Source organism: Anastrepha obliqua, chromosome 1, assembly GCF_027943255.1.
Source record: "Anastrepha obliqua isolate idAnaObli1 chromosome 1, idAnaObli1_1.0, whole genome shotgun sequence".
NCBI classification, from domain to species: Eukaryota; Metazoa; Arthropoda; class Insecta; order Diptera; family Tephritidae; genus Anastrepha; species Anastrepha obliqua.
Genome location: NC_072892.1, coordinates 94,680,499 through 94,708,119, shown reverse-complemented (window position 1 = coordinate 94,708,119; position 27,621 = coordinate 94,680,499). Strand labels below are relative to the sequence as shown.

The 27,621-nt window shown below is 36.5% G+C and overlaps 1 protein-coding gene and 1 long non-coding RNA gene across 3 annotated transcripts in view; both read right to left on the bottom strand.

The window, feature by feature from the left end:
- Window positions 1-2,306: 2,306 nt before the first annotated feature.
- On the bottom strand, window positions 2,307-5,095 carry LOC129252922 (uncharacterized). The gene is made up of 2 exons (XR_008583682.1): window positions 4,742-5,095; window positions 2,307-4,161 (listed from the first exon to the last, which is right to left on the bottom strand). It is a non-coding gene; the product is annotated as an uncharacterized LOC129252922 (long non-coding RNA).
- Window positions 5,096-13,716: 8,621 nt separating this feature from the next.
- LOC129252921 (disintegrin and metalloproteinase domain-containing protein 10) overlaps window positions 13,717-27,621 on the bottom strand; it is a 164,981-nt gene continuing 151,076 nt past the window's right edge. Inside the window, exons 5-13 of one of the 2 annotated variants that reach the window (XM_054891092.1) lie at window positions 24,606-24,922; window positions 23,338-24,442; window positions 23,085-23,225; window positions 22,416-22,540; window positions 20,982-21,110; window positions 19,259-19,977; window positions 19,021-19,186; window positions 16,753-16,825; window positions 16,149-16,455 (exon numbers count right to left, since the gene is read on the bottom strand). In XM_054891092.1, the coding sequence (XP_054747067.1) occupies window positions 16,244-16,455; window positions 16,753-16,825; window positions 19,021-19,186; window positions 19,259-19,977; window positions 20,982-21,110; window positions 22,416-22,540; window positions 23,085-23,225; window positions 23,338-24,442; window positions 24,606-24,922 (2,987 nt within the window). In that variant the 3' untranslated portion in view covers window positions 16,149-16,243. Of the gene's footprint in view, window positions 16,456-16,752; window positions 16,826-19,020; window positions 19,187-19,258; window positions 19,978-20,981; window positions 21,111-22,415; window positions 22,541-23,084; window positions 23,226-23,337; window positions 24,443-24,605; window positions 24,923-27,621 lie in introns of both variants that reach the window. The other variant, XM_054891091.1, reaches the window with a different exon arrangement.

Here is a 27,621-nt window from a genome sequence, read left to right as displayed (position 1 = left end):
AGTGCGTGTGATGTCACTTGATTATCTTCTAAAAACGTGTCCAAGCCAGCCAGATTCAGGACTTCAGTTTGTATTGGAGTTTTGTTAGTTAGTGCTACTCCACAGGCTACAATTTAGTGTGGTTTTGGACCAAAATACGCGAAGCAATTTTACCTTGATGGCGGCCGCCGTAGCTGAATGGGTTGGAGCGTGACTACCATTCGGAATTCACAGAGAGAACGTATGTAGGTTCGAATCTCGGCGAAACATCAAAATTAAGAAAAACATTTTTCTAATAGCGGCCGCTCTTCAGCAGGTAATGGCCAACTTCCGAGTGTATTTCTGCTATGAAAAAGCTCCTCATAAAAATATTGCCGTTCGGAGTCGGCTTGAAACTGTAGGTCCCTCAATTTGTGAAACAACATCAAAATGCTCGCCACAAATAGGAGCAGGAGCTCGGTCAAACACCCAAAAAGGGTGTACACGCCAATTATATATATTTTGATTAGATTTGTTTTCAAAAAGTTGTGTACGTTTCTTTTCCAAATTGACTCAATCGCTTTTTATATTCCAAAATCATAGTGCTTATCATAAAAAGTCTTCTAAAGGGTCTACTAGACATCAGTAGTGAATAATTTCTAGACGGTACCTTTTATATGTCATCTTTGACATCTGTTAAGTAGACAGATACTTATACAATTTTACATTATAGAGCAACGCGTTCAAATTTTTGAAACTTGTTATGAAAATGTTCGATCTTTATAGCAACATATCGCAAAATTTGTAGTTTTTTTGGTGGAAATAAACGTCCAAATGAGTCGACATATCAAGGATGGTGAAAAAATTTCAAGAAACTGGTTCTGATAAGCGGTTATCGCGCCAATTAAGAATGGAAGTGGAGAAGTAATCGAGTTTATGATATGGTATTTGACTTGCTTAAAGATACCTATTCAGTAGAATTTTCCTACTAAAATGGAAACCTCGGCTCATTACGTGCAATTCTAGCTCGCATTATTTTCTTATGATAAAACTCAAGAAAAGAAAGTGACTCTATTATGATGCCAAATCGACAATTTCAATAAAAACTGTCTGCCATTTTGTTCCAAAAAAATGTATTTGTTGTAATAAACATTGATCTGAGCTGATGAAATTTTTTGGTGATAAAAACTTGTTACCTCTGAGCTTACGGTCTGAAAAGAACCGAGTTGATTTTACTTTGAATCTGAATCTCTGAAAAAAACAAAAAAAAAAAAAAAAATCTGCAGAAGAAACTATATCATTTTCGACCGCGTCAGAATGTGTGTAGATCAGGTCGGTATATGGTGGCCGAGAAGTAGGGTCTTCAATAATTGAGGCGGTGTTACATTTTATCATATTAGATAGCATCATGTTCTAAGCGAAAACTCCGACAAGATTCACACGTACTTTAAAAAAATATAGACAAATTTGTTGATCTGAGGACGAAAACTGAGCTTCGATAGTAGTAAATGATATTTTACTCTTCAGTATAGTTTTTTATCGAAAAAATTAAACTCCAATGGATCAAGTCGTGAGTCAGTTGTCCATTGGGGTTTAAAGACGATTTCTATTTGAAAAATAAATCGCAAAATTGATCCTCCAAATACTACCTTTTCAAAAGACCAACTGCAAAGACGCCTTTTAAACATGGTCTCAACCTGTACTTCACCAGTTATTAACCCTTTGGGGACGAGTGTCCACATATAGCCGCCCAAAATCGTTCTGAGCGATAAGATAGGCATAGGTATCGTAAAAGAGTCACGACCTTAGTGCAAATTTACGATGTGAGATGACGGTAGAGTCAGAACGAATTTCAGTTCTTCAATTCAGTCTCTCATTGTCACTGCCAGAGGAACCAGCATTTTTTTTTATATTTTATCCTACGCACGATGGCTAAGCGATCTAGAGATGATACGTTAGATAGTGACAGCTCTAACGAATATTACTGTGAATTTGAGTGGAAGTAAAATAAGGAATCCACTCAGGCATTTCCACATTAGCAGTTCAACGTATTTATTTTCTTTACTGCGCACTCCAATACCTCTCGCCCTCATCGATGCTTGCCCGTCGTGCGGCTTCGGTTAAATATGTAAAAATTTACATACTTTTTTCAACTCTTTCAAATATTACGTTCTGTATAAAAAAACTTCTATAATATTGCGGCAGGTTATTCGCTGAGCAACAGCTACCAACTATCACACAAGTAACAAGGTTGCAATATTGCTTTAATTATTGCGTGGCTCCAACGCATTCTTAATTTTATCCCGCTCATTGTTTTTAATTTTCAAAATGTAAAAGTAAACAAAAAGAGATTATTCTATTATTTATTTTAATTTCGGTTTTTTTTTTTTGGTAATTTATTTTGTTAAAAAATATACTTAAAATAGAGCATTTCTCATACATAACCGTTGTATCCTTTATTACATTTGCTTGCTTGCTTGATTTTCAACGCTTAGAATTTGCGGCGATTATCTGTAAAATTAGTTAGCATAAAATTCTGCTTCTTCTCAGCTAAATAAAATAATTAGCAAACTTGTTTTACTTATTCCACGTACATGCAAACATACATAAATTGTGTTTAGTTTAATATTTTGTTAGCAATCAACTCCTCCTCATACATTTCAGCATACAAAAAAAATACACTGCTTGATGGCTGGTTTTTCGGGGCTTTTGTAATATAGTAACGGTTCAGTTATTTTTGATGCTACAAATTCTTAGTTGAAATATGTATAAGTTGTTTTTTAATACAATGTATCAAAGTTTAATTGAAAAATTTAAGATTGTGACGCAGTCTATAACGCTTGGTTTGGAGGTGTTTTTTTAATTACTATACCTCCGTATAAATAATGGTATTTTTTGATTTGGTATTTTTAAAATTTGATAGAAAATGCTAGAATTAAAAAAAAAAATTAAATTCTTGCATTTTAGTAAAACTTTTATTTACTTATTCCACATGTGAAATATTAATGAGAATATTGAGCGTATTAAATTATAAAACGTTTTGTGTAAAAAAAAAATCGGAAAATATTGAAATATTTTTAATTCGTTTATTTGTATTTTTAATACATACATTTTTTTTGAAAATGCAATTTTTTTTACTTAATTTGCGAATTGAAAAAACAATAACGCTATTCTCTCTCTTTTCATCCTGGAATTTTTTGTAGTTTACTTTTGAAAAAAAAAAATACACACACACACACGCAAAACTGCTTCGCCATGATTCAATTTATGGTTTGCTCACTTGTGACATTGTAGTTTTGATCCTTAAGAGTGGTAAAGAAAGTGGAAAAAATCAAATCCCTTTTAGTTAAAATGGTAGCAAAGTTGTTTTTTATTTACTTAAATGGTTTAAAAAATAAATTAAAATTAAGTGTTAAATATGGTAAAAGTAGAAGTTAGCGGCTGAAAAAGGCAAGTGAAAACAAAGGATTTAATCGAATTTGTGAAATAATTTTTAAATTTAAAACAGATCGCGAAGTTGCCAATTTTCGCCATTATGAAGCTATTATATTACCTAAGCAAAATATGAATTCTTTCATTGAAGAAGCGTGGAGTTCCGACCTCAAGTCACAATTTTTCCTATGCTGCTAACTATTTGCCAAACTATTTGTACTTATTTAAATTAATTATTATTATATTCGAAGAGCTTGTTTTTATGAATTCTTTTTATTTCGAATTGATTTGTGTAAATTTATAATGATATATTCTTGTCTCGAAAAAAAGCAGTTTGACGCGACTGCTGGCATTTCCATGCCACTGCAAACATGCAGTAAGGTTTTCCAAGTAGTTGATGCAGTGCCGAATAGTTTCAAGATGAAAACTTTCCTAGCATTCTAATTTTTTGCAGCACCCAGAAATTTGGTGCTGTGCTTTATTAGGCCTCTTCTGGACACTTCATCCCCCTACATATATGAAGATAGGCTCATTGGAAACATGTTCCGCCAATCTCAGCTTTTCTATAATGAGTTCTTCGAAATCTCCCCATCATCAGAAAGAAAGTTTATTAAATTCTCCACTGATGTGTCACTTAGTCGAAGCTACTCAGCTTCATCAATTTGCATGTTGCCACGGGTATTGCGAGCTGTGTTTAATTACGTACTACTAAGTGAACTCTTTTTGGTAACTTATGCATTTTTAAAACAACCTACTTCGGTTTAAAACCACCTGGTAATACTTCCGCAACTTATATTTCAATTGCTTCGGGCCCGTATTGTCAAAAAGTCCATCTTTCGCGCGCAGTGTCGCAAAAAATGCTCTACGAGTATGAAATCCTGATTTAGGAGGAATGTTAGGATGTTTTCCATCTCATACTGGGTTTGGACATATCAATACAAACCCATGAGCAAGTTCTTGCTCATTAACACGGTGCATGTTTTGAAAACGAAATGTTTTTCCAACAAATTTTACTTTTCTTCCATTTTTACTAAATACTATTCCCAATGTTAGTAACACAGTTTTTTGCTAAGGGAGACGATTTGTCCAGAGGGAACGAGAAAGTTGTGGAAATAAAACAATTTTAAGCAAATAATTCAGTATAAAAGTTTGGGATTTCAATATTTAAGTATGAATTTCCGTCTTGTTTGCACATTCCTCAAGAACATACCCTTTTGAGAGGAATGTATGGAATTAGATTGGCGTTGACTGGCATTTGGAGGATAAATTCTTCGCAATAGTATTGTGGGGATGGATTGTTGGAGAATACCAGCTGAGAACTTCCAGCAATAGTTATGCTGATTCAAAGAACCTTTTCAATGTCGAGGAAGAAAATTCTCAGCTCTGAACTTTTATATTTTTTACCTTATTTTATCTTTCCTGGTAAAACAGACATATAATTAAACATTAAACTCCCGTCACCTAGAGAGAACCTTCTACTATAACTAATTATGGGCCGACGTCTAGGGGGCAACATATGGCGCTATAGGTGTACTTGACGGCAAAGTTATAGAAAATTAGAACAGATGGCGCTGCAGTCTTAAAGTGAATATTTTGTTGTCCAGATGGATCTTTCAAAAAATGTGCACCCCAATTCTCTGACTGATCTGAGAAACAGTCTTGTTGTGACAACTTTTAGAAATAGACGCCTCCGTGCATGGGGAAAAAAGCAGTTTCTCCTTTCCCATGTATCCTTTAGTTAGCTATGTTAGCTATTCCGAAAGTAGTGGGCTTTAGAAGATATAAACATCCTGGGCGTGAATCATAATACGAATATCATTTATTTCTGACAGTCGTGAATTTCTACGTCACTGGTAAATGTTTGCTAACCTATCTTAGGTTACAGAGTTAGAACAAAATATAAAAATGAATAATCTCATTTTTACCTTCTCACAAGCTAGTTGAAAATATTAAATAATAAATAAAAATAATACATTTAATAAAAGAATTTTAGAAATTTTTTTTGCTTTAGTGGCATTATTTTATGAGGAATTTATTTTCAGTTCAATACTAGTATACCTTTGTGTGGAAGTATATACTTGTATGTGTGTGTTCGAGTTCGTTGTAGCAGTGAAGTGACTTAGAGTCTTAATTTGCGTGCAATTGCAATTTATGAACATTAATTTTATGTTTAGCTTTAGATACATATGAGTATGCACGTATGTTTGTTTTTATTCTTACACGAATGCACGTAACTATGCGCCGTAATATTGCATGCTTGTATAAACAGGGGTTTTCAATACGGGCATAACATAATATATTTTTCTTTGCTTTAATTGATTAACACGCTTTACTTCTTCGGCTCATTTTATTTCGTAAGAGTTTAAGCCAGGATATTTACTTAAAATTCACGGCAATGGGAAATTAGTGAATGGCGAGGAATCGATAGATTTTACTAATTTTGAACAGACACATTAACGGCTTAGATATTTTAACAATTAATATTGAATATTTTGACTCAAACTATTATTCATTGTAGTACGTCTATTATCAGACCAAAAAGAGAACTTTAATAATAGAGCCGATCAACTATTCCTCACTTTAAATTGCTCTTCAACTCTTTTCTTTCTCAACTGCGTGATGAAGATACATTTGCTAGTTGTGAAACTGCTAAGGTTGGAAATTCATACTTTTATTCAACTATTTTCAAAACTAAGCAAAGTCAGCTGTTCTTTGTTCACGTCACCTTCTTTTATTTTACTTTACTTTAAACAAATATTAAAGAGCACGTAAAATAACTTTTAAATGCAGGTATATTTATACGCCATTTTAATACTTCACCTTTCATTTGAACACATTTGAAAAAAAACCTATAATTCGATCTGTCGGTTTATTCTTTGTTTATAAGCCATTTGAAATTTTCATATCTATATACCTGTGCAAGTATACTATATAATAGGCACTTACAGCATTTTTGAGTGTTAAGCCGAGCTCTGCCTCCTATTTGTGGCGTGCGTCTTGATGTTGTTCCACGAATGGAGGGACCTACAGATTCAAGCGGACTCCAAGTATTTTTTATGCGGAGCTTTTTCATAGCAGAAATACACTCGAAAGTTCGCCATTGCCTGCTAAGGGGCGACGCTATTAGAAAAAACTTTCTCTTCATTATGGTGTTTTAGGGAGTTTCGAGCCTACGTCTTCGTAATAGTAGTCACGCACCAATTCATTCGGCTACGACGGCAGCCAATTTCATACATTGGGGAAAATGTAATATCGGGTAGTTCGAAAATTCCTCTTTTTGTGCAAGTATTAAACGATATTGTTCCTTCATTTCCTACTGTGCATCGTTTAGATTAAAACGTGGTCAAGCAAGCGTTGAAAATGAACTGTGGAGTTACCAAAACTGCATCAACGCCAGAAATCATTGAACGATTGTATGAAATTATTTGAGAATATCAAAGTTTGAGTAGGAAAAAATTTGAAATTCCTGACACCATAGGCATCTCAGACGGAAGATGGGTACTTGCATAAGCATTGAAAATCGTGTACGGACGTTGAGATAGATTATACTGTATATCGGCCCGATAGTTTAAAAATATTTTGAGTGAACGAAAATATGTTAACTGTTGTTATACTGTGGGTATAGAATTTTGTAGTTTTATAACATTTCCACCGCAGTTTAATTTTGAGATTGCTGCCGGTAAGCGCAAACTTCAACCAGAACACTTGTCAAATCCCATGCAAATATTTTAACCCAAATCCATTTTTCGCAGCGGGTTTGTGTTGGGTTTGCCTACATTTGAATATTACTATAAATAGAGGTAATAGGGTTAATTTAAGTGCTTTTTTCTTTTTCGTTAATGTATTGGAAAATTTCTGGAAAATTGGGAACAATATTTTGGCTACCGATGTTTAAAGTTTAAAATAAATACACAAAAGTGAAAAAAAGTAAGAAAACGATGGAAAATTCCATAAATACGCAGTGGAAACAGTTCGCAATTCTCTCAAACCCAAAAACCTGCAAGCACAATATTTGTTTTTAGTGTAAACTTACGTTGTGCAAATTTAAAAACTGGGTAAATGTTTAGATAGTTGACCTTACTTAATTGGAGTTTGCCAAATTCAATATCGCCCAACGTTCTGTCAGTTTCGAGGCAACTTTATTTTTAACTGGAGCCGCTGACAATGCAAAAAATTGAAATTGAAAATTATTTCCAAACTTTGCGCATTCATGAGTTTCATTATGATATAAATTTGAGCCTTGAATGATTTCTTCACATTGCTAGATTTAAAAAAATTGATGGTTCCTGAACTTAATATCTTGACACTTTGGCAATATTTTAAGTGTGGTGGCAATATTTAACCCTTTGAAGAACACATTTTACTTACCAACCGCTTTTATGATTGCATGTAATTTTAAGGGTTTCAGGGGTTGCTGATTACGAATCTGAGGTCAGATTTGAGAAATTCAATATGGCGGATACAAAATGGCGGACCTATTTTTTGAAAAATTTTTTGGAAACTTACCAAATTTGACATTAGGGGGTTTTTGGGGTCGCTGATTACGAACCTTGAGTCAGATTTGAGAATTTCAATATGGCGGATACAAAATGGCGGACATATTTTTTGAAAACTTGTTGGATACTCACCAAGTTTGATATTAGGGAGTTTTTGGTATCCAACAAGTTTTCAAAAAATATGTCCGCCATTTTGTATCCGCCATATTGAATTTCTCAAATCTGACCCAAAATTCGTAATCAGCGACCCCAAAAACTCCCTAATATCAAACTTGGTGAGTATCCAACAATTTTTCAAAAAATATGTCCGCCATATTGAATTTCTCAAATCTGACCTCAGATTCGTAATCAGCAACCCAAAAACCTTATAGTATCATGTCCCATCTTTATACATTATGTACTTTGTTGAAAAATGAATTTTTTCCTGAAAATAGACGATTTTTTCAATTTGTTTATCTGTAATTGTTTATAAATTCACGCAAAACAATTTTCTTAGTTTCAGTTACATTCTTTGATATATGGATTATCATATAAATAAATTTTCTCGGTCCCATTTTCATAAATATCAAATCTGTAGAGAAAAATTGAGAAAAAAGAAGGTGGGAACCTGGCTTCCCACCATGCTCCTAAGGGTTAAGGTGTAGCTTTCGCAACTTATGTTATCGTTTCATTTGTTTTCAAGCATTGCTTGTTTTATACGACGTTGAGATTCTGGGTGAATTCAAAAAAGGATGCTGCGAATGTGAGTGTCACAAAACATACCAAATACTGTTAAACATGCAAAACGGCAGCTAATTGCTTCACAGATGTTGGCAATATATGATATAAAATATTTCATAATATGACTTGGCAACTTCATTAAATTTGATGCCGCGATTGGCAATTTTATTGAAATTGATCATTGAAAGCCACAAAAAATGTTGTGTCGAGACATTAAGCAAGCGCTAGTTTGTCAGTGTGGTGACTTTTTAAGCTGATGACCTTGCAAAATTGAGCTTGGTTTAGCTGTAAAACAAAGTTTAACTAGTTCTAAAGGTTGAAATAGAGATGCCATACCATAACGCCATAACTTCAACCGTATCTTAACCATAACGATATTTACCGCCGTCTATTACTGGTGCCACAGCAGTCGATACATACAAATATTGTCATTCATTTGATCATTTCGAAAGTGCAAGAAACGATAACAATATGAGCAGTGACGAAGAAATCGTAATTTATTCATTAATATTAGTTTGGGGAAAAAGAAATCCATTATTTTTGCGTAGAATAATTGTGCAAATAGTTTAAAACTGTTTTATGGTTGTTCTTAGGTACTGGGCGATGCTACGACTACTAACATGCCGGTCAACTTTGATTATTTCTGTGATTTTTTCGACATATCATTTTTTCTTTAATATCAAAAATGCCTGAACGTAATCAACGAAACCGAAATTACACGTAATTAGCTGTTAAGGTATCGGCACCATAAACACCATTCACAATTTCAACGGCCTGGCTTGCATTTTCACCTTTATCAAAGAAAAACTGCAAAAAATATACCGACTTTTTGGTTTGTTGACTTCCATTGTTAACGCCCTGTAATTCACAACTGAATGAAGCAAACAAAAAACAGCAAAGGAATTTTTTTCTGTGAAATGTCACCTGGTCAACGAGCATAAGCTTTAAATTGTTTGATCGATACTTTACGAGATATCGATCACTATAGCCATTTACCGAGAAAATAAGGGCCGTTTTTTCCCTAACAAATATAATTACATTATGTGTTACAATGCAGCAAATCAACAATCAGCTGTTTATGGTTACGGCATACAACCAAAATTTAATGGGTCTGCATAGTTTCGGTTATGACATCGGCATTATGCCATGCCACCTCTAGTCGATTACAGTATTACCCAGGTTGGGTTGGTTCGATCAGCAGATCTATGTGGTTATGGTTATGGCACCTCTAATTCAACCTTAAGTCTTCAAATATAAAATAAAATTGTTATGCCCCTATTGAAAAACACCGTTACTCCTTTAGTACATCTTTACTTGAAAAGCATAGCCCATTTATGTGCATATGTTATGTATGTACGCATGTAGCTCCTACACAACGATTAACTGTTTCTTTAGTGTGGAAATGGTAGGCGGCAACATTTACTTAGTTTCATTTTGAATTTATTCATATTTTTATTTTGTTGTAATTTTCGTTTATTAAGAGCTTACCTTACATATTACTTATTCTGTGTTTGCTTTTGTCTTGTTTTTTTTTTTTGTTTTAGTTATTTTACATGCATGTTAGTTAGCTTCTTCACATTAAACTAATTTATTGTGTGTTAATTCAGTTTAACTACATATCTGTATGCTTAATGTTTAATGTGTTTTTAATAGTAATTAGCATTTTATTTAAAATGTTTCACAGACACAAAATGATTAGGACATATTCGTCGTCGAGATTTTCTAAAAATACATTTCACTTGTAGATATTTACAAATTATTTGCAATAATTTACATACAATAATAACATTGAAAGCATTAAGTACGTTTTTCTATTGATTTTTGTTGCGCGGCCTTAAATGAAATGTTTGCTAAAACATTTTCTTCTCACATTTTTATATTAACATATACAATACATATACATAGTACACACACAACACAATTGAAAAGTACTTAGAACTAACAAGTACATACTTATACACATCTTTCTCTGCTGCACTTAAATTTATTGATTACATATTTTGCATTACATATTTTCACACAGTTAATTTTAATTGACACAAGGATTCATAAGTCAGAATAATTTCAGTTTATATCAACACAGAAACAATCATTTGAATTTTTAAATAAAATTTTGAATAAAATACACAAAACAAAAAATGAAATTCTACTTTAAGAGTGGTGTGTCTGACTTTTGTTTGTTTGAATTGTTTTTGTAAATCTATGAGTGCATGCATGTACTTGAGTATTTTTAAATATAGTTATATACCTTTAAAAGAATTATTAAAACTAATTATTACAAGTAGTTGTTGTTCTTTGCTCTTAATCAATACTAATATTCACTGGAGTGCAAATATAAATTACAATCACAAAAATATTTATATATGTATACTTAATTTTTTTTTTTTTGCTCATATACTTATATGTATGTAGTATGTAGTAATGAAAACATTATCGACGGACAAGTGCATTGCGAGTTTCGCTAAAAGCAAGAGAGTACAGCGTGGCTGCCATCGACCAGTCTGTCGGCTTGAGTTGAGTACTGCCACACAAAAAACACGAAAACACAAAAAAATCTAGACTTCACCGAGAATACCTTAAGCAACATTGTTCTCGAGAAAAGTAAACGTTATACGCGAGTTTCGGCCTATTATTTCTAAGAAACAGGGTAAAAAAGGTTTTTAAAATGTCATTAGAACAAAATCGGAAGATGAAAAGACACTTTTGAGCGCACATGGAACTGGTGTTGTATAATTGAGACGTAGGTACCTTTGTTAGGTATTTGGCAGATCTTATCCTCTAATTAATTATGGGTGGTGTGCTTCTTGTGTGTGGCTCCAAAGGGTAGATGGTTTTGAAGAGAGGTACTCGGAGGTTTTCCATTGCCTGCCGAGGGGCGACTGCTATTGCAAAAATTTTGCTACCATTTAATGCTTTAATCTTTGCAACGGGAGTGAAGCTGACTCTTTTTAACTTGAATCCACATTGATCTGTCATTCAAAATATAATTTAACTAAACAGTTCAGGCCACCAAAGTATAAGTTCCTCAGAAGTCTGTAAAGCGTTTTTCGTAATATAATTAAACAAAATTTTATATTAGTTGCACTGGACTATTGTCGATAACAAAAAAGTTATATGGAAACTATCTATTTGAATCAAAAGCATTTTAATACAAACAATGACTTAATTTATTTACTACGGCAACAGTCAAACATGCAGTGCAACTTTATACCACCTTGATCAAAATGTTCCCGAAAAAACCGCCAGGTGATGCTCTAAGTTAACTGATTCGGGTTCTATTTTTCGTGGTAGGTTGCCGATGCGGCAATTGCTTGACATTTGTAAAAGTTACGCCATTTCGACTAAATCTGCCTATGCTAGTGTTTTCGATTTTTTACAGTTTTAAAAATGGATTTGAATTTGTATCAATGAACTTGTATTAAATTTTGGGAAAACATTAATTCAATAATGCGAAAACTTTACAAATGTTGGGAAACTGTTTCAATAACCGCCAATCAATCAAAAACCATCAGAGAACTGGCAGAGGACTTGAACATTGCTTATGGATCAATAAAAACATTGTAATTAATGATTTGGGTTTGTGTTGTGTTGCTGCCTAATTGATCCCAAAGTACCTGAATTTCATGAAAAAAGACACCGCATTGATATCGCCGAAGATATGATTTTCAAGGCTGAATCCGACCCAACATTCATGAAACGCATCATTACTGGAGACGAGGCGTAAGTTTATGGGTACGACACGCAATCTAGACAGTTGAACTGGAGTACTTTGAAGGCGATAACATGAAGTATTTAAAACTTTTTGAATATATTCCGCCAACTTTTTGATCAAAAGGTATAATATTGCGTTCACGAACAAGCCCCTCTGTCTACTCTTCACCCCTACAGCTAGTACAGGAATCGTCATGCGGAGAAGCGATAGTTCAATCTGCCGTTAATATCTCCATAGGGAGTTCCATGTGTGGATCACTGATTAGAACTGAGCGAATTATAAGCTCAAGCTTAGCAAAAACTGTCAGGAGGAAAAATATTTTGTATACAATACTCACGGTACCCATAAGAAGGATGAGTAGAAAAATAAGGAAATCCCATCTCAAACGGAGAAGGCAGAAGTTATGATCCTTGATTGGACTTAAGAAAATTTGTCGATCATCTACTTGGATTAAATGAAATAATCAGTTTTTTTTCTACTTTTAAGCCGTTTTTTGGCACTTAAATTGTGTACTCGTATTAACCTGGTACTGTCATATTTGCCTCCGCGGGACATTGAGTACTAAGCTCAGCGTGTATATAACTACATACATGCAAAATATTATACGCAAAAAATTCAAGCCATTACGACAGTTTTTACAAGTTTGATTATCATCCTTTTCCAAAATGACGCAGTGGGTCCGCATTGCCACTTAAAAGATTTGAAAATGGGTCTGCATATGCTAATAGTTAACCGTTTTATGAAGGCAGACCTAGAAGGGTAAAACGCTATTTGACTCTTTTTGAGATAAAAATACCTTGCATTTGATAGAGAGACTAAGAGAAATATTTGCATAAAAATTTCCATTAAATATGGCAACATCATTGGAGGGTTCCTCTACTATCAAACTACATATATGTACAGGGTTGGCCATATTAAACTGACCCATTGAGTAACCCTATAACTTTTTACTGTAATTTGAAATCTAAGGTTTACGTCAACAAGCCAAAGACACTAGGCGCACTTAAGGCCAATATCCGACGGGAAATAGCCGCCATATCGGCCGAGACGCTGGCCAAAACTATGGAAAACGCCGAAAAACGGGCACATTACGCTATACGAGCTAAGGGCGACCACTTGCGCGATATCATATTCAAAAAGTGATGTAAACGAATCTCCTTGAACTAAATTAAATGTTTTTCACAATGAAACACAAAAAAATGTTTCTTTTTCCATATTTTTTTAATAATCACATGGGTCAGTTTAATATGGCCAACCCTGTATATAGGCGCCTCTGATTGTTTTGCAAGATGATAAGATGCTTTGCAATACTTATAAGGCCAAGTCAGAGGATGATAGTTCGATAACTCCATTGAAGATCAACGTCTGATAATACGGGCCTGATTAGCTCTAGCGATCTCCGGTGGACAACCAGTGGACATATTGTAGAATAGTTTTTAAAATGGAATGAGTCTCAGCTTATAACTTACCAATTAATAGGCGTCGCATGACCCCTTGAAGAAATTATGCATGTAAAGTATAAAAACTCTTATCAGTGCTGTGTATTAAATAGCTATAGCTTAAAATCAGCGAAAGGAAATAAAGTAAACTGCAAGTATTGCACAAATGTGCTTTTCAAACTTACACAGAATAGATCCTAATCCATTTTGAAGTACATACTAATTAATTTTTTTCTGTAATAATTCTCTGCTTCCCTTACCCTTACAACTTTAACCCTTAACTAACTAAATTTTCCACGTCAGACAATAGTACCTCCAAGTCAGATGGCAGCTCATGCTCGCCCTCAATACGCCCCTGACCACCGTTGTTGGGCGTCGCAATTGTCGGCAACGGCGGTGGATGATAGTTATGTTGCAGCTGTCTTATGGAGTTGGAACGTCTCTGTTGTTCTGGAGGGGCGGTGGCATTTGAATTGGCAGTGGCGGCTAGTGACGGTGCTGTAGTGGAATGTGTGCTGCTACGACTACGTCGGTGCTCATGGCGTGCTGGTGCATGTTGGCTACTGTGGCTGGGGTGGCTTGTATGACTACCTTGACTGCTATGACTCGATTGACTGCCGGCGACTAGTTGGTCCACATCTGTTACTCTACTAAAACTAAAACTGCCAGCGTTAGTGCCGGCATTGGCGTTGGTGCCGTTGTTGCCGTTGTTGTTCGCCGCAGCACATAGACTGGCGCGTGGTATATTGCTGAAGCTGGTGCGTGCGGTAGGCAGAGCCGCCGCAAAAGCGGTTGTCGGCAGCGGGTGGTTGGCATTTGCTGCATTACTCAACACTTGGCTCGTAGATTTTGGTTGCTGATGATGGTTGGCGGTGCTGCTGGAGCTACGACGCAACTGGCGGTCTTTGGATGCGTTCGCAACAGTCGTAACTGTCGCGTTGACACCATTGCTGCTGGCATATGTGGAAGTGGCTGTGTTAGTGGTTGTGGTTGCTATGAAATTTTGTGCGTCATTCGGAAAGGTACTTGGCTGATATGTGCTGGCTGAAGTATTGCTGCGTAAATTCATATTCGAATTGCTGCGTCGCGCCGTTACAGGTGGATCTTTACTGTTCTTTGAGGCGCTATTTAACTTCAGATTCAAACTGCTGCGCTTCTTCGATTTGGCTAAGTGACTTTGATGATGTGCCGCCTGACCGAGATTTTGTGTACTGCCAAAATTGCGTCCCAAATTAGCATCAGGTGGCGCTTGTTGTTGCGCGCTATTACTTTCGCTCAGTTTACGCTCGCTGGGAGTGATATGATTGGGCGCAAATGGATTGTTTGTTGAAAATGAATTGGATCGGTTGTAATTGTGTGGTCGTTGTTTTTGTAACGCACTTCCAATAGCTGCAGCTGCATGTGTTTCAGAGACCATTTTACTACTACTACCACTCGAACTAGTTTTATTTGAACCAATTGCGCTTGCTGCAGCCAAAACACCGTTGCCCGTTGCTATAGAGTCATTGGTTATGCGCATTTCGCCAGTTTTTGTGCTGCATTGTAAATTCTCATAGAAGGGATTCTCCATTTTGGAGAGCATGGTTTTTGGATTCAGCGTTTCATAGGTCGGTTCATTTAAGGTTAATATTTGATTGTCTTCGTTATTGTTGCGGAGTAGTAGCGCGATCCGATTACATTTGACCTCTTCTACACCGCCGCTCCCAGAGTTTTTACTACCTTCGCTATTTTGATTGCTGCTCTTGCGTTTGCTATCAACGCCATTCGCGCCTGCGCCCGTGCGCGGTTGTCTCTTAAGTTTATTCACTGCGCCGCCAATTACATGCGTTTTAACTTTGGAATTCTTGGAAAGTCGCAACGCAAATTTGAAAGGCGGCTTATAGACTACTTGCAGTTTGACTTTGTCATTGACAAGATTCGTTACCGACTTAGACTTTTGCGGCGACTTCTGTACCAGTCGTTCGGGTGTGGACTGCGATTTACTCATCACTTTACGTATTTTCGAAGAGTGCTCTATATGCGATAACGGTTGTACAACAATTGGCGACTCGAGCAGCCACTTTTGCACTTTACCAAATGTATTGGTATGCGCATTACCACTGACACTCGCCGCATCCTGTCCACCGCGTGATGAATAGTCAATGATTTCTTTGTTATGCTTCTTGAAGCGTTTGATCTTTGACTTCGCTTCGTTTTCCATTTTTGTGCTACTGCCAGTGACAGCCACGGACGTGTTTAGCGCTGGAGGCACGGTTGTATTATTTGTGGTAGTGGGGCCACCACCACCACTACCAACGCGATTTTTCTTGGTACGTGGTGGTTTGGATACTTCACCACCTGCTGCCGATGCCACCGCAGCTGCTGCTGGGACGCTGCTCAGCTTTCCATTGCGGTTTTGCGCGTGCGTTGATTTCGCAGCCAACTCTCCCGGTTTGGTGGGTAGCTTTCCACCACCGCTTTTCGTTTTGCCAGCGCCTATGTTTCCACTACTGCCGCTCCTGTGGGCGCTCTTGCTTTTGTTGCTGCGCTCGCCACGCACTTTTTTCTTGAACGGAACTTTTGTACGGACGGCCGTATGCACGATAACGCCGTTGTTGTCGTCGGGTAGACGCACGGTTTCTGTGGTGGCGCTGTGTATGATGGTCACCGATTTTAGTTTCAGATTCGAGCGCTTCGCCAGCAGCTTCGTGCTGAGTATCTGTGAGGAAGTGATGAAAATTATAAAAGGCAATAAAATTTAGTGGAAATGATAGGCGTATAAAGTACATAAAAACTAGCCTACAGAAAGATGTTAGCGCTCATTCTGTATAATTTTTAATTATTTACAAATGTAATTTTGAAGGATTTTATATCGTAGTAGTATATTTTGTAAAAATAGCTTGTATTCTTCTAAAGTGATTGCATGTGAGGAAGCTATAACGAGCCCATTTATCTACATTTGCCTGTGTTGAACTAGCGGTTTTACCGGCAGACTTACGACTGCTTAGACACTTACTAGTTCCGCGCAATTGCATAGCTATTTTCTCTTCATATTCATCATTTAGCATTTTCGTTGCAACCTTTATGATCTTTGAACATTGAAAAGAAACATATAAATACTTCTAATAAAAGTGCATAAAATCAATTATTTAATCTTAAAAACATAAAACCATCTTTCCATCTGGGACTATAAGACTTTAAGACAGAAATTGTTTACTGTTGAAGAAGTAGTTTCCTCTTCCCTATCAAAAAACGGCAACCTTCTCAGTATTCAGAATTGAATGTCCATTCTCCAAAATCTGATTTTACGTTCATCCTCGACACTAGACACTCAAAAATACCTTTATGAGGAAAATTCAATAAAGCTTCGTGTAAGATATTTTGTCCAAGTGGGGTCTCACAAGGGCAGCCATTTAACCTAACCTAACCTTCGTACGATACCCTCAATGATGATCAGTGCAAAAGTTTAAGGACTGTAAATTTGAGTGCTTTAATTGGAAAGGACTGCTTCTGTTGGTTAGAATTCGAAAGCAAACAAAAGTTAACAACACTAGCACCCTAGAAATGTGATTTCAATAGAATGAAAAACCATCGGAGCATGTGATGCTTGGGCCGCTTCGATTACTCACATTAGCTCGCTTTCAATCGGGTTTTCGGAAACAACCCAGAAGATACTTGGGTGAAACCCGGAAGCTGTGAGCTGCTTGAACCGTATGCAGAATCGACACACACCATACATATATTCGTCAATCTTAAATCGCCATTCGATGGCATGAAAATAAGTTGCCTTTATGCCATGATGTCTGTATTTGATATTTCCGCAAAATTAAGGAGAGGATGTTATTAAAGATTGCAGAGTTAAACGCATTTTTTACGGCTAGCGCAATTACTGCGCATTTTTCCACCTTTTTGACAGTATCCTCTGCACCGTTCTTTTAGCATCGATTGTAGATCTGGCTTTTCAGAATCCAATCTTTTTGTCAGAGAGTCCGGCAGGCGCTTCCAAATGTTCCTGTAATCGCTCACTTATTATGCGCTCAAAAACCTTTGCAACAGTGTCGACCAGGTTGCTTATCGGTCTTCAACAGTAGGGCTAAGCGCTGTTTTTTCTAACTCTTGAGGAACGTATCTTCGGCCAGACACCTGCTATAAAGGTTAGCAAAAACAATTGGATTTGCACGAACCGCGACCTTAAAAGCAATGTTGGGTATACCGTCAGGGCCCGACGCTTTGTTGTCGTTTATACGAACCAGTGTCCTCAGCAGCTCTGCTACCGTTACTGCAGGTGTCTCGTATACAGCCAAGTGCGTGCTCACGTCATTATTACCTTCCTGTTGGGGAAAGAGTGTTGCGACTATTTTTTCTAGCAGAATAGGGCATGTCGGCAGCTTAGTCAGAATTCGGAAAGACCTCTCCGAGACATTTTATATGAAATAAGGTTTCAGACAGAATGACTCGTTGTGACTTCTTCAACCTGGTGCTGGAAAAGATTGTGTGAACCGCAGAATTTAATTGCTCAGGCATCATTTACTATAAGAGTGTGCAATTGCTGGCGTATGCCGTTGATATTGACATCATCGAAGGCAAGCGAAGTACCTCCTGTCACCAAACAAACAGTCGGTGTACTCGTATATCGGCAGTAGTAAAAAACTCCCTTTATTTAGGAACCAGTATTAACAACGGTAATAATTTTCAGCCTTGAAACCCAATCCAAATTCACAGAGATTCTTTCTCTTGCCAACAAGTGCAACTTTAGGCCTAGTAGGTAATTGAGTGGCAAAGTTCACTCTGGACGAACAAAGCTAACACTTTATAAGTTTCTTGGTGTGTTTGAGAGAAAGACTCTGCTGAAGATTTTTGCACCTTTGCATGTTGTAGACGGCGAGTGTCTTAGGCGATAGAGCAATGGACAGTTTGAATGGACACATACGCTCCAGCTCTTTATGTTTTCTTAGACAACTAATCGTTCTTTCTGACACCAGCAAAGCTACAAAATATACATACATATGCATGTTCAAGCAACACTATATTTCATGTTTAAAGCTAGTTGATTAGTGCGACTTTAACACTCCTTTCCAGTTTTACTAAGTTTAAAGATTCGCCGCACTGAAAAATTTGGCCTAAGAAGCCATTCCTGTTCAGAAAATTGCTTTGAATTTTCTTAAAACCATACGGATGTTTATTATTTCTCTCCTTCCCTTCTTATTGCCTTCGCTTACGAGCACTGTTATTTATGGGTAGATCGTTTAATATTGTTCTCGCTAAACACTTAAACGCTACTTACCAATAATACAAATACGCCCAATGCCGCTAAGACGACAGTATACCAATTGTGCTGTACCCATTTCTTGAATGTTGCTATACTCTCCTCTGACAACAATAGTTTACGTAGGGTGGCCAAAGGTCCTGACGGATCGACTTCGCGACATTTCTGGAATACGTCACAATATCTAAAAGACAAAGCAAACACATAATTAAAAGCTAACACCTCATTACAGAGCATTAACACCATTCATACTCACCCATTGTAATCATTGCATGGTGTACCCGGTTTCGCGTACATGTCCGGCACATCGAATGGTGGCTCATTCCATTCAAACGAACTGCGACAGGCATTTCCTTCACCAGGCAGCTTGCAACATAATTCGCACGATTTGATTTTGTCATCAGTTGGACCCGGTATACACTGGCACGACTCCAGGCCATAGGCCAAACAAATACTGCCCGTGCATTCGCCCATATAACAAACGAATTCCTTGTTGCAAATGGTCTTGTTTGGCTTATTCACCGACGGTGGACACTGCGGTGTACGGCCATCACAGAAGCTTGGATCTCGACAGCCGTTGTCATCGCGACACTTATCGCCGAATTTCAATTTGCAATCACCCGTACAGCATGGCCCTTGTGATGGACTGCACATGGCGCGTGGGGTTAGTGTGCATGGCTTTTCGTCAATGCGCGGATGGCGCGACATCGGGAAGCAGCATTTATCCTTGCAATCTTCCTCCCAACCGCAATCGCACTGTTCGCCCGGCTCGACAACACCATTGCCACAAATGGATACCTGCGGCTCGGTGAAACAGCCTTTGGCGCTACGTGCTTTTGCATTTAGCACTGGCTCTATTGATTTAAGTGAGCATGGGGAGAATTTGTTGTTGTTCTTTTTATCACCCGATGTGGCGCGCGCAAACATAATGAAATTACCATCCTCACCACCGGGTGTACATTGCTCCGGATCGTGCTGGCCGAATGTGAATGAATATAATAGAACATAAATATATGTAAGTATGTATGTATGAGATGAGAGTAAAGTTAATAAATAAAGTTGAAATATCCTTATTGGTAGATAATGAAATATATTCAGAAAAAAATTTGATTTCCTTTAATAATATAATTTTTTAATAAATATAATTTTATTAAAGCTGACCCCTGGACAGATATACATCAATATATGTATGTAAGTACATATGTGTAAATTCACATGAATGCAATAATAATAATATTGTATTTATGGGTACATAAAAATATTCACACCTAAAGCTATTTGAATGCGATTGTGATTGCATAGCTTTGTTCATATTTCCATGCAGACATGGGATATTTTGACTTAACAACTTAACAAATTTTATCTTTCAAATACTATTTTTATATTTTAATTCAAATTTTATTAAGATTGATTCTATGGCTATGATAAATAATTAAATTAATATTACTAGGGTGGACCAAATAAAAAGAAAATATGTTTTCTTGATGCGACCCCTTAAATTTTTTATATTGTTAAAGAATTAAACGCATAATTTTATTTAATATAGGTATACCCGTCACGCTTTAAGCTTAGTCTCAGCTTTTAGTAAAAAAATAATGAAATGAAAAAATGAAAAGAAAAAAAATTATAATTTGCTTACACAATATTTGAACAAAAAAATGTTTTTTCTTTCTCCACAAATTTGTTTTAATAAATATACTTTTTACTAAAAAATACAGTTTTTCATTAATATTAAAAAGAACCGAAGATATTCATTTATAAAAACTGTATACTAAAATTTTCAACATTGAATAAATGTCAAAATAATTTTGTTTTTCCAAAGTTTTTCAGTCCACCTCTTACAAATAAAATACATTTTCATAAAAATTGACGACAATGCTCAAAATACCTTAGGGGATAGCATCAAGAAAAATCAATTTTTTTGGGCCATCCTGATCTACTATAAATTTGTTTATTGACTCCCCAAGCCCTCAACTTACCGGTGATCCAAAGTTATGTCCAATTTCATGTGCTAACGTCACATGCGATACAGCTGGAGGAACATGTTTACCATAATTCAATAGCGTCACAATGCCGGTATTCAGTGACTTCAAAGAACCGCGATAGTGCTGAATAAGAAAAACGAAAGTGTTGCAAATCAAATCATTCATTAGATGTGGTGCTTTTTTAAAATACACTAGTTAACAATAAAAAAACCCTATATAAAATCGGTCGCTGAGCCCGGAAATCAACATGTTATATGAGATCGCCAAATAATGGTTTCGGATTAAAACACATATAGATCATACCATTTTTAATATCTAGAGAATCTGTTAACCGATCTGAACAACTGTTATATCAAATTTTTTATCTTTCGTTTATGCTTCATTTTTCATTGAAAATAAACGTTTAAAGTTTATAAAGTTAAGAGAAACATAATAACAAAATATTTTCATAAATAACAAAAATTTATGTATATGCATTGTTTTTTTTTTTTTTAATATAAAAAGTTTTGATTAATATTGTAAGAAGTTCATAAAGATACGATTTTTGAAATTAGTTTTTTATTCATTTCTTAACATTAACAAATCTAGAAAAAAATTTAAGATACCCTATGATATGAAAGTACCGAGAATGTTTAAATAAATAAAACACAGTTAAATTTCAGGCAAATTTATTTTATCTCCTTCAAAATATAACCCGTCTGAAGCAACACACACAAGCTAACGTTTAACCCAGTCTTCCATGCACCCTTGGTAGGCCGACAAAGGGAAGGTCTTCAGCTCCTTCGTCGCATTCTCTTTGATCTTCTCTATCGACTGAAATCTCCTTCCACGAAGTGGTAACTTCAACTTGGACAAAAAGAAGTCGCACGGGGCCATATCAGGTGAATACGGTGTTCGCACGATGGTATTTACTTGGTGTTTGGTCAAATAATTTAGCATAATTTGGGCTCAGAATTTTTTGCCCACATTTCCGGCCTGCCAGGTGGACACTAATGATCCGATGGCGCTAAAAAGTGACAGATGTGTGTCTTACAGTCCTACCAACAAAAGAAAAAAAGATGCACCGGTTCCCACCTGTGCGGTTCGTTTAAATTAAACATTGCCGGCACTTTCTGATCATAGGGTATGAATGCAAAAAAAAATCTTAAAAGTTTTCGCATGAAAATAAAAATACTCATTAAGTTGAAACAAGTTGAAACACAGAATCGAGGTTTGTGCCGTTATTGGTTGATTTTCCATCTTTAAAAAGTTTTGTAAGAAGAGCAAGAATGCAGGTATAGATTTTACATAAAAACTGTATGGTCTTGTTCTTGGGTAAAAAAAATCATTAGTTATTTGTAAACCAGGGTAAATTAATTTATATAAATAAGAAATTCTTTCGAAAGAAAGCAAATAAACTCTTGCATAAATAAAATACTTTGCACTTACTCCATTTTTCTCACAAACTCCACCGGCATTTTTCAGGTCACCAGTCCAAGCCAAACCCAAGGTTCCCATTTCGAAGTCTCGATATGTAAACATATATGCCAGACAAAATGCATCGTAATCTTCCTCTGTAAGGAAGACAATGAAATAAGTCAAATTATAATTCTAAACTAGAAGTTATCAAAGGACTTTATATAGGGCAATATTTGTACGCGTTTAAAGTTTTGAGTAACAATAAAAGTGGCTTGGAGCGCACACATTCCAAAGGCTGTATCTTATTTATTATTATCTTATCTTATCTTATCTTATTATTATCTTTATTACTCCGATCGACTTGAAAATTTAGGATAATATTCCTGAGATGTTGTAGAAATTAATAAACAAAAAAAAAAAATCGATTTTTTGAACCAACGAAACCCATGTAACCCCTTAAATAATTCGCCCAGTCTCAATGCTCTTATGAAATCTATTATGGTAGTGGGCTGCATTGAACCCATGTGCATTTTCGATATATTTCCATATACTTCCCAGATCGCATCGCATTCAAGGAGCAAGTGTGGTTGTGGAGGAGTCGCAGAACCAACAAAAGAAGTTTGACCATATCTCGAGCCTCTGCAGGAGGCCCTCGCAGTCTGTAGGGACCGAGTTATTGCATATTTATTTTTATCTTACCTGAAAATAGTTCTAGAAACTTTTCCACGCCATAATTGCCCGGAAATCGATAACTGGGATCCCTGACCGCATTCATATTGTGTACCTTGATACGCTTAATCATAAATGTTATGTTATCAGGCTTGCCATCATTGTTGAAATCTGGGTTGAAAAATAAAGTAAATTAATTGTTTTACTCCCTTTGAAGGTTCGTATGTTATTGTTGAAGTACCATAGGGCATTGTAAATTTCCCCTTCCTTCTCTCGAACTCACCTGTGTTTTTATAAATGGAGTTGGCACGCTGCACATGTCGCGTGATCGCTTCAATGCTGGCCTCGTCGGAACCCATCTTCTGAAAGAATGTGTGATCGGCTTGTAAATAAAGCATACAAGTGATTTTACGATCGTACAGCGAACGCCCACTATCTATTGAGTTTGTCTCGTACGCAGAATCGCGACCGCGCCCACTCAATAAATTTGTCATCAACATGCTGTTGAAGTGTGGATTTTGTGGATTTGGCACTAACATAATGTCTGGATTATAATTGTTCACAATAATGTTGGGTTTTTTGGTGGCGCCATTTTTCGTTATAATTTCGACGTGCGTCTTATGGCTAGGGCGATCGTTGTTGTTGGTGAACATTGTTGACCAATTGGCATGGAAGAAGTTGTTAGTATCGAAACGATTGTTGTTGTCGTTGTAATTGGCGCCATTATTGTTATTGCTGCCACTGTTTATGACAAAATCGTAGGGATATGAACGATTGTTGCTATTGTTGTTGTTATTGTTATTATTATTATTGACGTTTTTATTATTGTAAGTGCTAACAATGATATTCTTGTGCTTTGCATAGGTTTTACGTAAGCCATTGTTATTGTTATTATTATTGTTGTAATTAGTATTACTGTTGCTCGGATTATAACTATTCACAATGATATTTCGATTTTGTACGCCGCCAGTGGTGGACGAATTCGCTACAATGAGGGACGGAACATACGAGTTACTGTTACTGTTGCTGTTGTTGTTGTTTGCGTTGTTTGCATTGTTCGCATTTCGAAGCAAACCCCCATATCTGTCGGTTGTATCTTTTTCGACTGCAGCTGCATTACGCCACGTTGTTGTTGTCGTCGATTGCTGAAATTTATGTCGCTGCTGTTCCCTGTTGTAATTGTAATCGTAGTTATTGTTATTATTGCTCGTCACCATTTTCATTGTAGTGATCTCTTCCTCATCCCGATTGGGTTTCCTCTCTCGATCTCTTTCACTATTTCGACTACGTGTACCTCCACCCGAGAATATACTGAAGTCATCATTATACGGCACATCCAAGTCCAATGGCAGTGGCGGATTTTGATGGTCATCAGTGGAAGTGGCCAACTGGCAAAAAACACGAAAATAAATTAGAGAAGCATAAAAGTTAAAATGTTCAATAAATGAATGCCAACAGCATAAGAAGCATGCGAGGAAGGGTCTTGTTAGCATCGACAATGGTAGTTCAGTCACTTTAAATTCATGTAATTGGCTTTGCCTTTGAAATTACCTCATCCGGCAGCCAGCGCTTGTGACGCTCTATTGATTTTGGTGCTTCCGCTTCGACCGTGGCCGCTTTCCGTCGCTTCAGATCGTTCAGCAGCATATCACGGCGCAGTCGTTCGCTTGCGCAGTGTTCCGCCGCTGCAGACTTGCGCATTTGCACATCGCTGACTTTGTAAATGACACTGTGCACACCCGCTGCGGGCAGTTCGCGGGAATAGCGATTCGCTGGTTCCACATAATAGTGCTCACCGACTGTTTCAATGGTGCCATCGAGTAGGTTATCGCTGGTTAGAATGGCGTGCACATGGGAATTCGCATCACCTGAAACAATAATTGATGATAATGAATTAAGTAGAACATTGAACTGAGTTACTAGTTTTTTGCTTTATATTCTAAATGGAGTTGGTCGGTGCGGAAAGTTGATTGTAATCCAACTCTTACAATTTCAAATACTTTTTCAAATTCATTAACTTGTTTTGATTTAAAAATGTTTATTTTAGAATTTTCAAGTTATTTTTGAATTCAAAGTGATTGGAAATGAAAAGAGATTGGCTGTGTTTACGCGTTTAACATGAAATGATGAAATAAAGTTCTAAGTTGATTCTTTGTTATTTTTACTTTTCCATATCTAAATGTAAATAAAAATTATCAGGCACAGTGTGAGCTAATTAAAATACTAATATTTCTTTATATAACCAAGTAAATTTTTGATTTACATATGGATAGCTTTGTTTTTTTCTCATTTTTAATTAACATGTGTATGATTGACGAAATTATAAAAACTGATTTTAAATTAGAATTTGGTTTTAATTAAAATGTGCTACAATGTTGAGCTATGGGCCCGTATGTAATGGCGTGAAAATTGTTGGGTGACAAACTAAAGATTTCTGTTTAGACAAAACAAAATTATTTGTAGAGCTACATACTGACAATTCTATGAAATTCAAAATATATTTGTGAAGACAAAATTTATTTTGCAGTTAATCGCCTAATCTGTATATATCAACATGGTTTTAGGCAAGGTAGATCAACTATTTCAAATCATGCAGTATTTTCTGATTATTATATATTAGTTCGGTAGTAGTCAAACGGTTTTAATTTCCAAATTGAGGGCTATAGGATCTCACTCCCTTCTGTGGACTTTATAAATCTTATCTAGCTAATTTTATATATGCAACGCCCGCGATGCTTTCCACCGCCCGCATAGAAGGCTTTCAACTGCCTCTTCCTCTACCAGACAGCATTTGCAAAAGTCGAAATATGGTGTCCCGATTCTGCTGGTATGCCTTCACATAAGACAGTACCCAGATAGGACTCCTACTAATATTCTTAATTCCTATTAAATTTAAGCAGACTATTAGTGCGACCAATATTCGATTGTTGGCAATTTGCAACTTACATATTGCCAAGGAATAGGTATATCAACTTTGTGATAATAAGTGAAATTATTGATCTTGGTGTGGTATTTAACTCTAGATTAATTCTCTTTTCAAAGACATTTAGATTACACCAATTTAAAGTCATATTCGACACGATTTTGTTTGGATACCATATGATGCATGTCATATTGGTAGGCTCGTTTGTTATGCTTTGCGTTTCACTGATCTAATTCCATCCTATAAAAGTAGGTGGTTGCTCATTAACCTAAAATCACTAGATAGTAGTTCAGCACTAATCTGTTTTTCATAGTCTGTAAGAAATACTGCATTTCTAGTTTCATAATAATGAAAACTAATAAATAAGTATTCCTATTAACAGTCTTTCAAATATAATTTTTGTAAAACGTCTTTCGATTTTGGCTCATTCATGAAGCATCTTCTGATTTTCTAGATCACTCCAAAACCCATCAGATGCGTTGTCAGTAAAACAGTCTTGAAAGCTTTAACGATTTTTTTTTCATTAAGGACTACAATCAACTCAGTTTAAATTTTTAACCTCTTTACTAACTTTACTATTGAGAAATTTAACACCATTGTAGTATTTACAAGGATGTCGTATTAGCAACGTGTCCAGCTCTGTCAAGGTACCTCTTCGAATCTTTCAATATCGAGCGAAGTTTCAGAAAGGCGATCCAATATCGTGTGACCTCTTCAACTTCCTCATGGAAGGGGTACTGCGGAGAGCCGGTCTTCGTCGAAATGGCACTATTTTCATCAAAAGTGTCCAGCTTCTTGCGTATGCTGATGAGATTGACATTATAGGGAACTACAAGGTGGCGCAAAAGTAACCTTCCGATGTTTTTTGCCGTAATTTAAAAAAAAAATGAAAAACTTTGATTCTTCTTGTGGATTATTTTTATTTGGTCTTCTAATTTTTTTTGCATCAAGTCGAGAATATGATGTCATGTAAATGACCGCCGCCACAGTTGATTGCCATGTGAGCCCTTTTTATGGCATCACTTTGGCCAAAACTTCCGGCGATAGGTCCTCACATTTTTGTCGGATATTGTCTTTAAGAGCTGCAAGAGTCTGAGGCTTGTTGACATAAACCCGCGACTTCAAAAAGCCCCACAAAAAGAAGTCTGGAGCGGTCAAATCAGGCGATCTTGCTGACCAGTGCAAATCGCCAAAACGGGAGATTAGGCGCCCGGGAAATGCATCCTTCAGCATATCGGTTGTGGCACGTGCAGCGTGTGCCGTTGCACCGTCCTGTTGGAACCACATGTTTTCCAATCCCAATTCATCAAGTTGCGGCAAAAAGAACTCGTTGATCATTGCTCTGTAGCGCTTACCATTCACAGTAACCGTTTGGTCCGCGACGTCTTCGAAGAAAAAGGGTCCGATGACTCCTCCAGCGAAAACAGTACGCCATACAGTGACTTTGAGCGGGTGTAATGGCTCTTCGTGGGTTACACGCGGATTTCCAGTGCCCCAGAAGCGTAAATTTTGCTTATTTACGTACCCGCTAAGAAGGAAATGGGCCTCATCACTCATGATTATTTTTGATGAAAAATCATCTTCCTCTTGGTGGTGATTAAGGATGCCTTGAGCGTATGTTAGACGCGATTGGCGGTCAGCAGC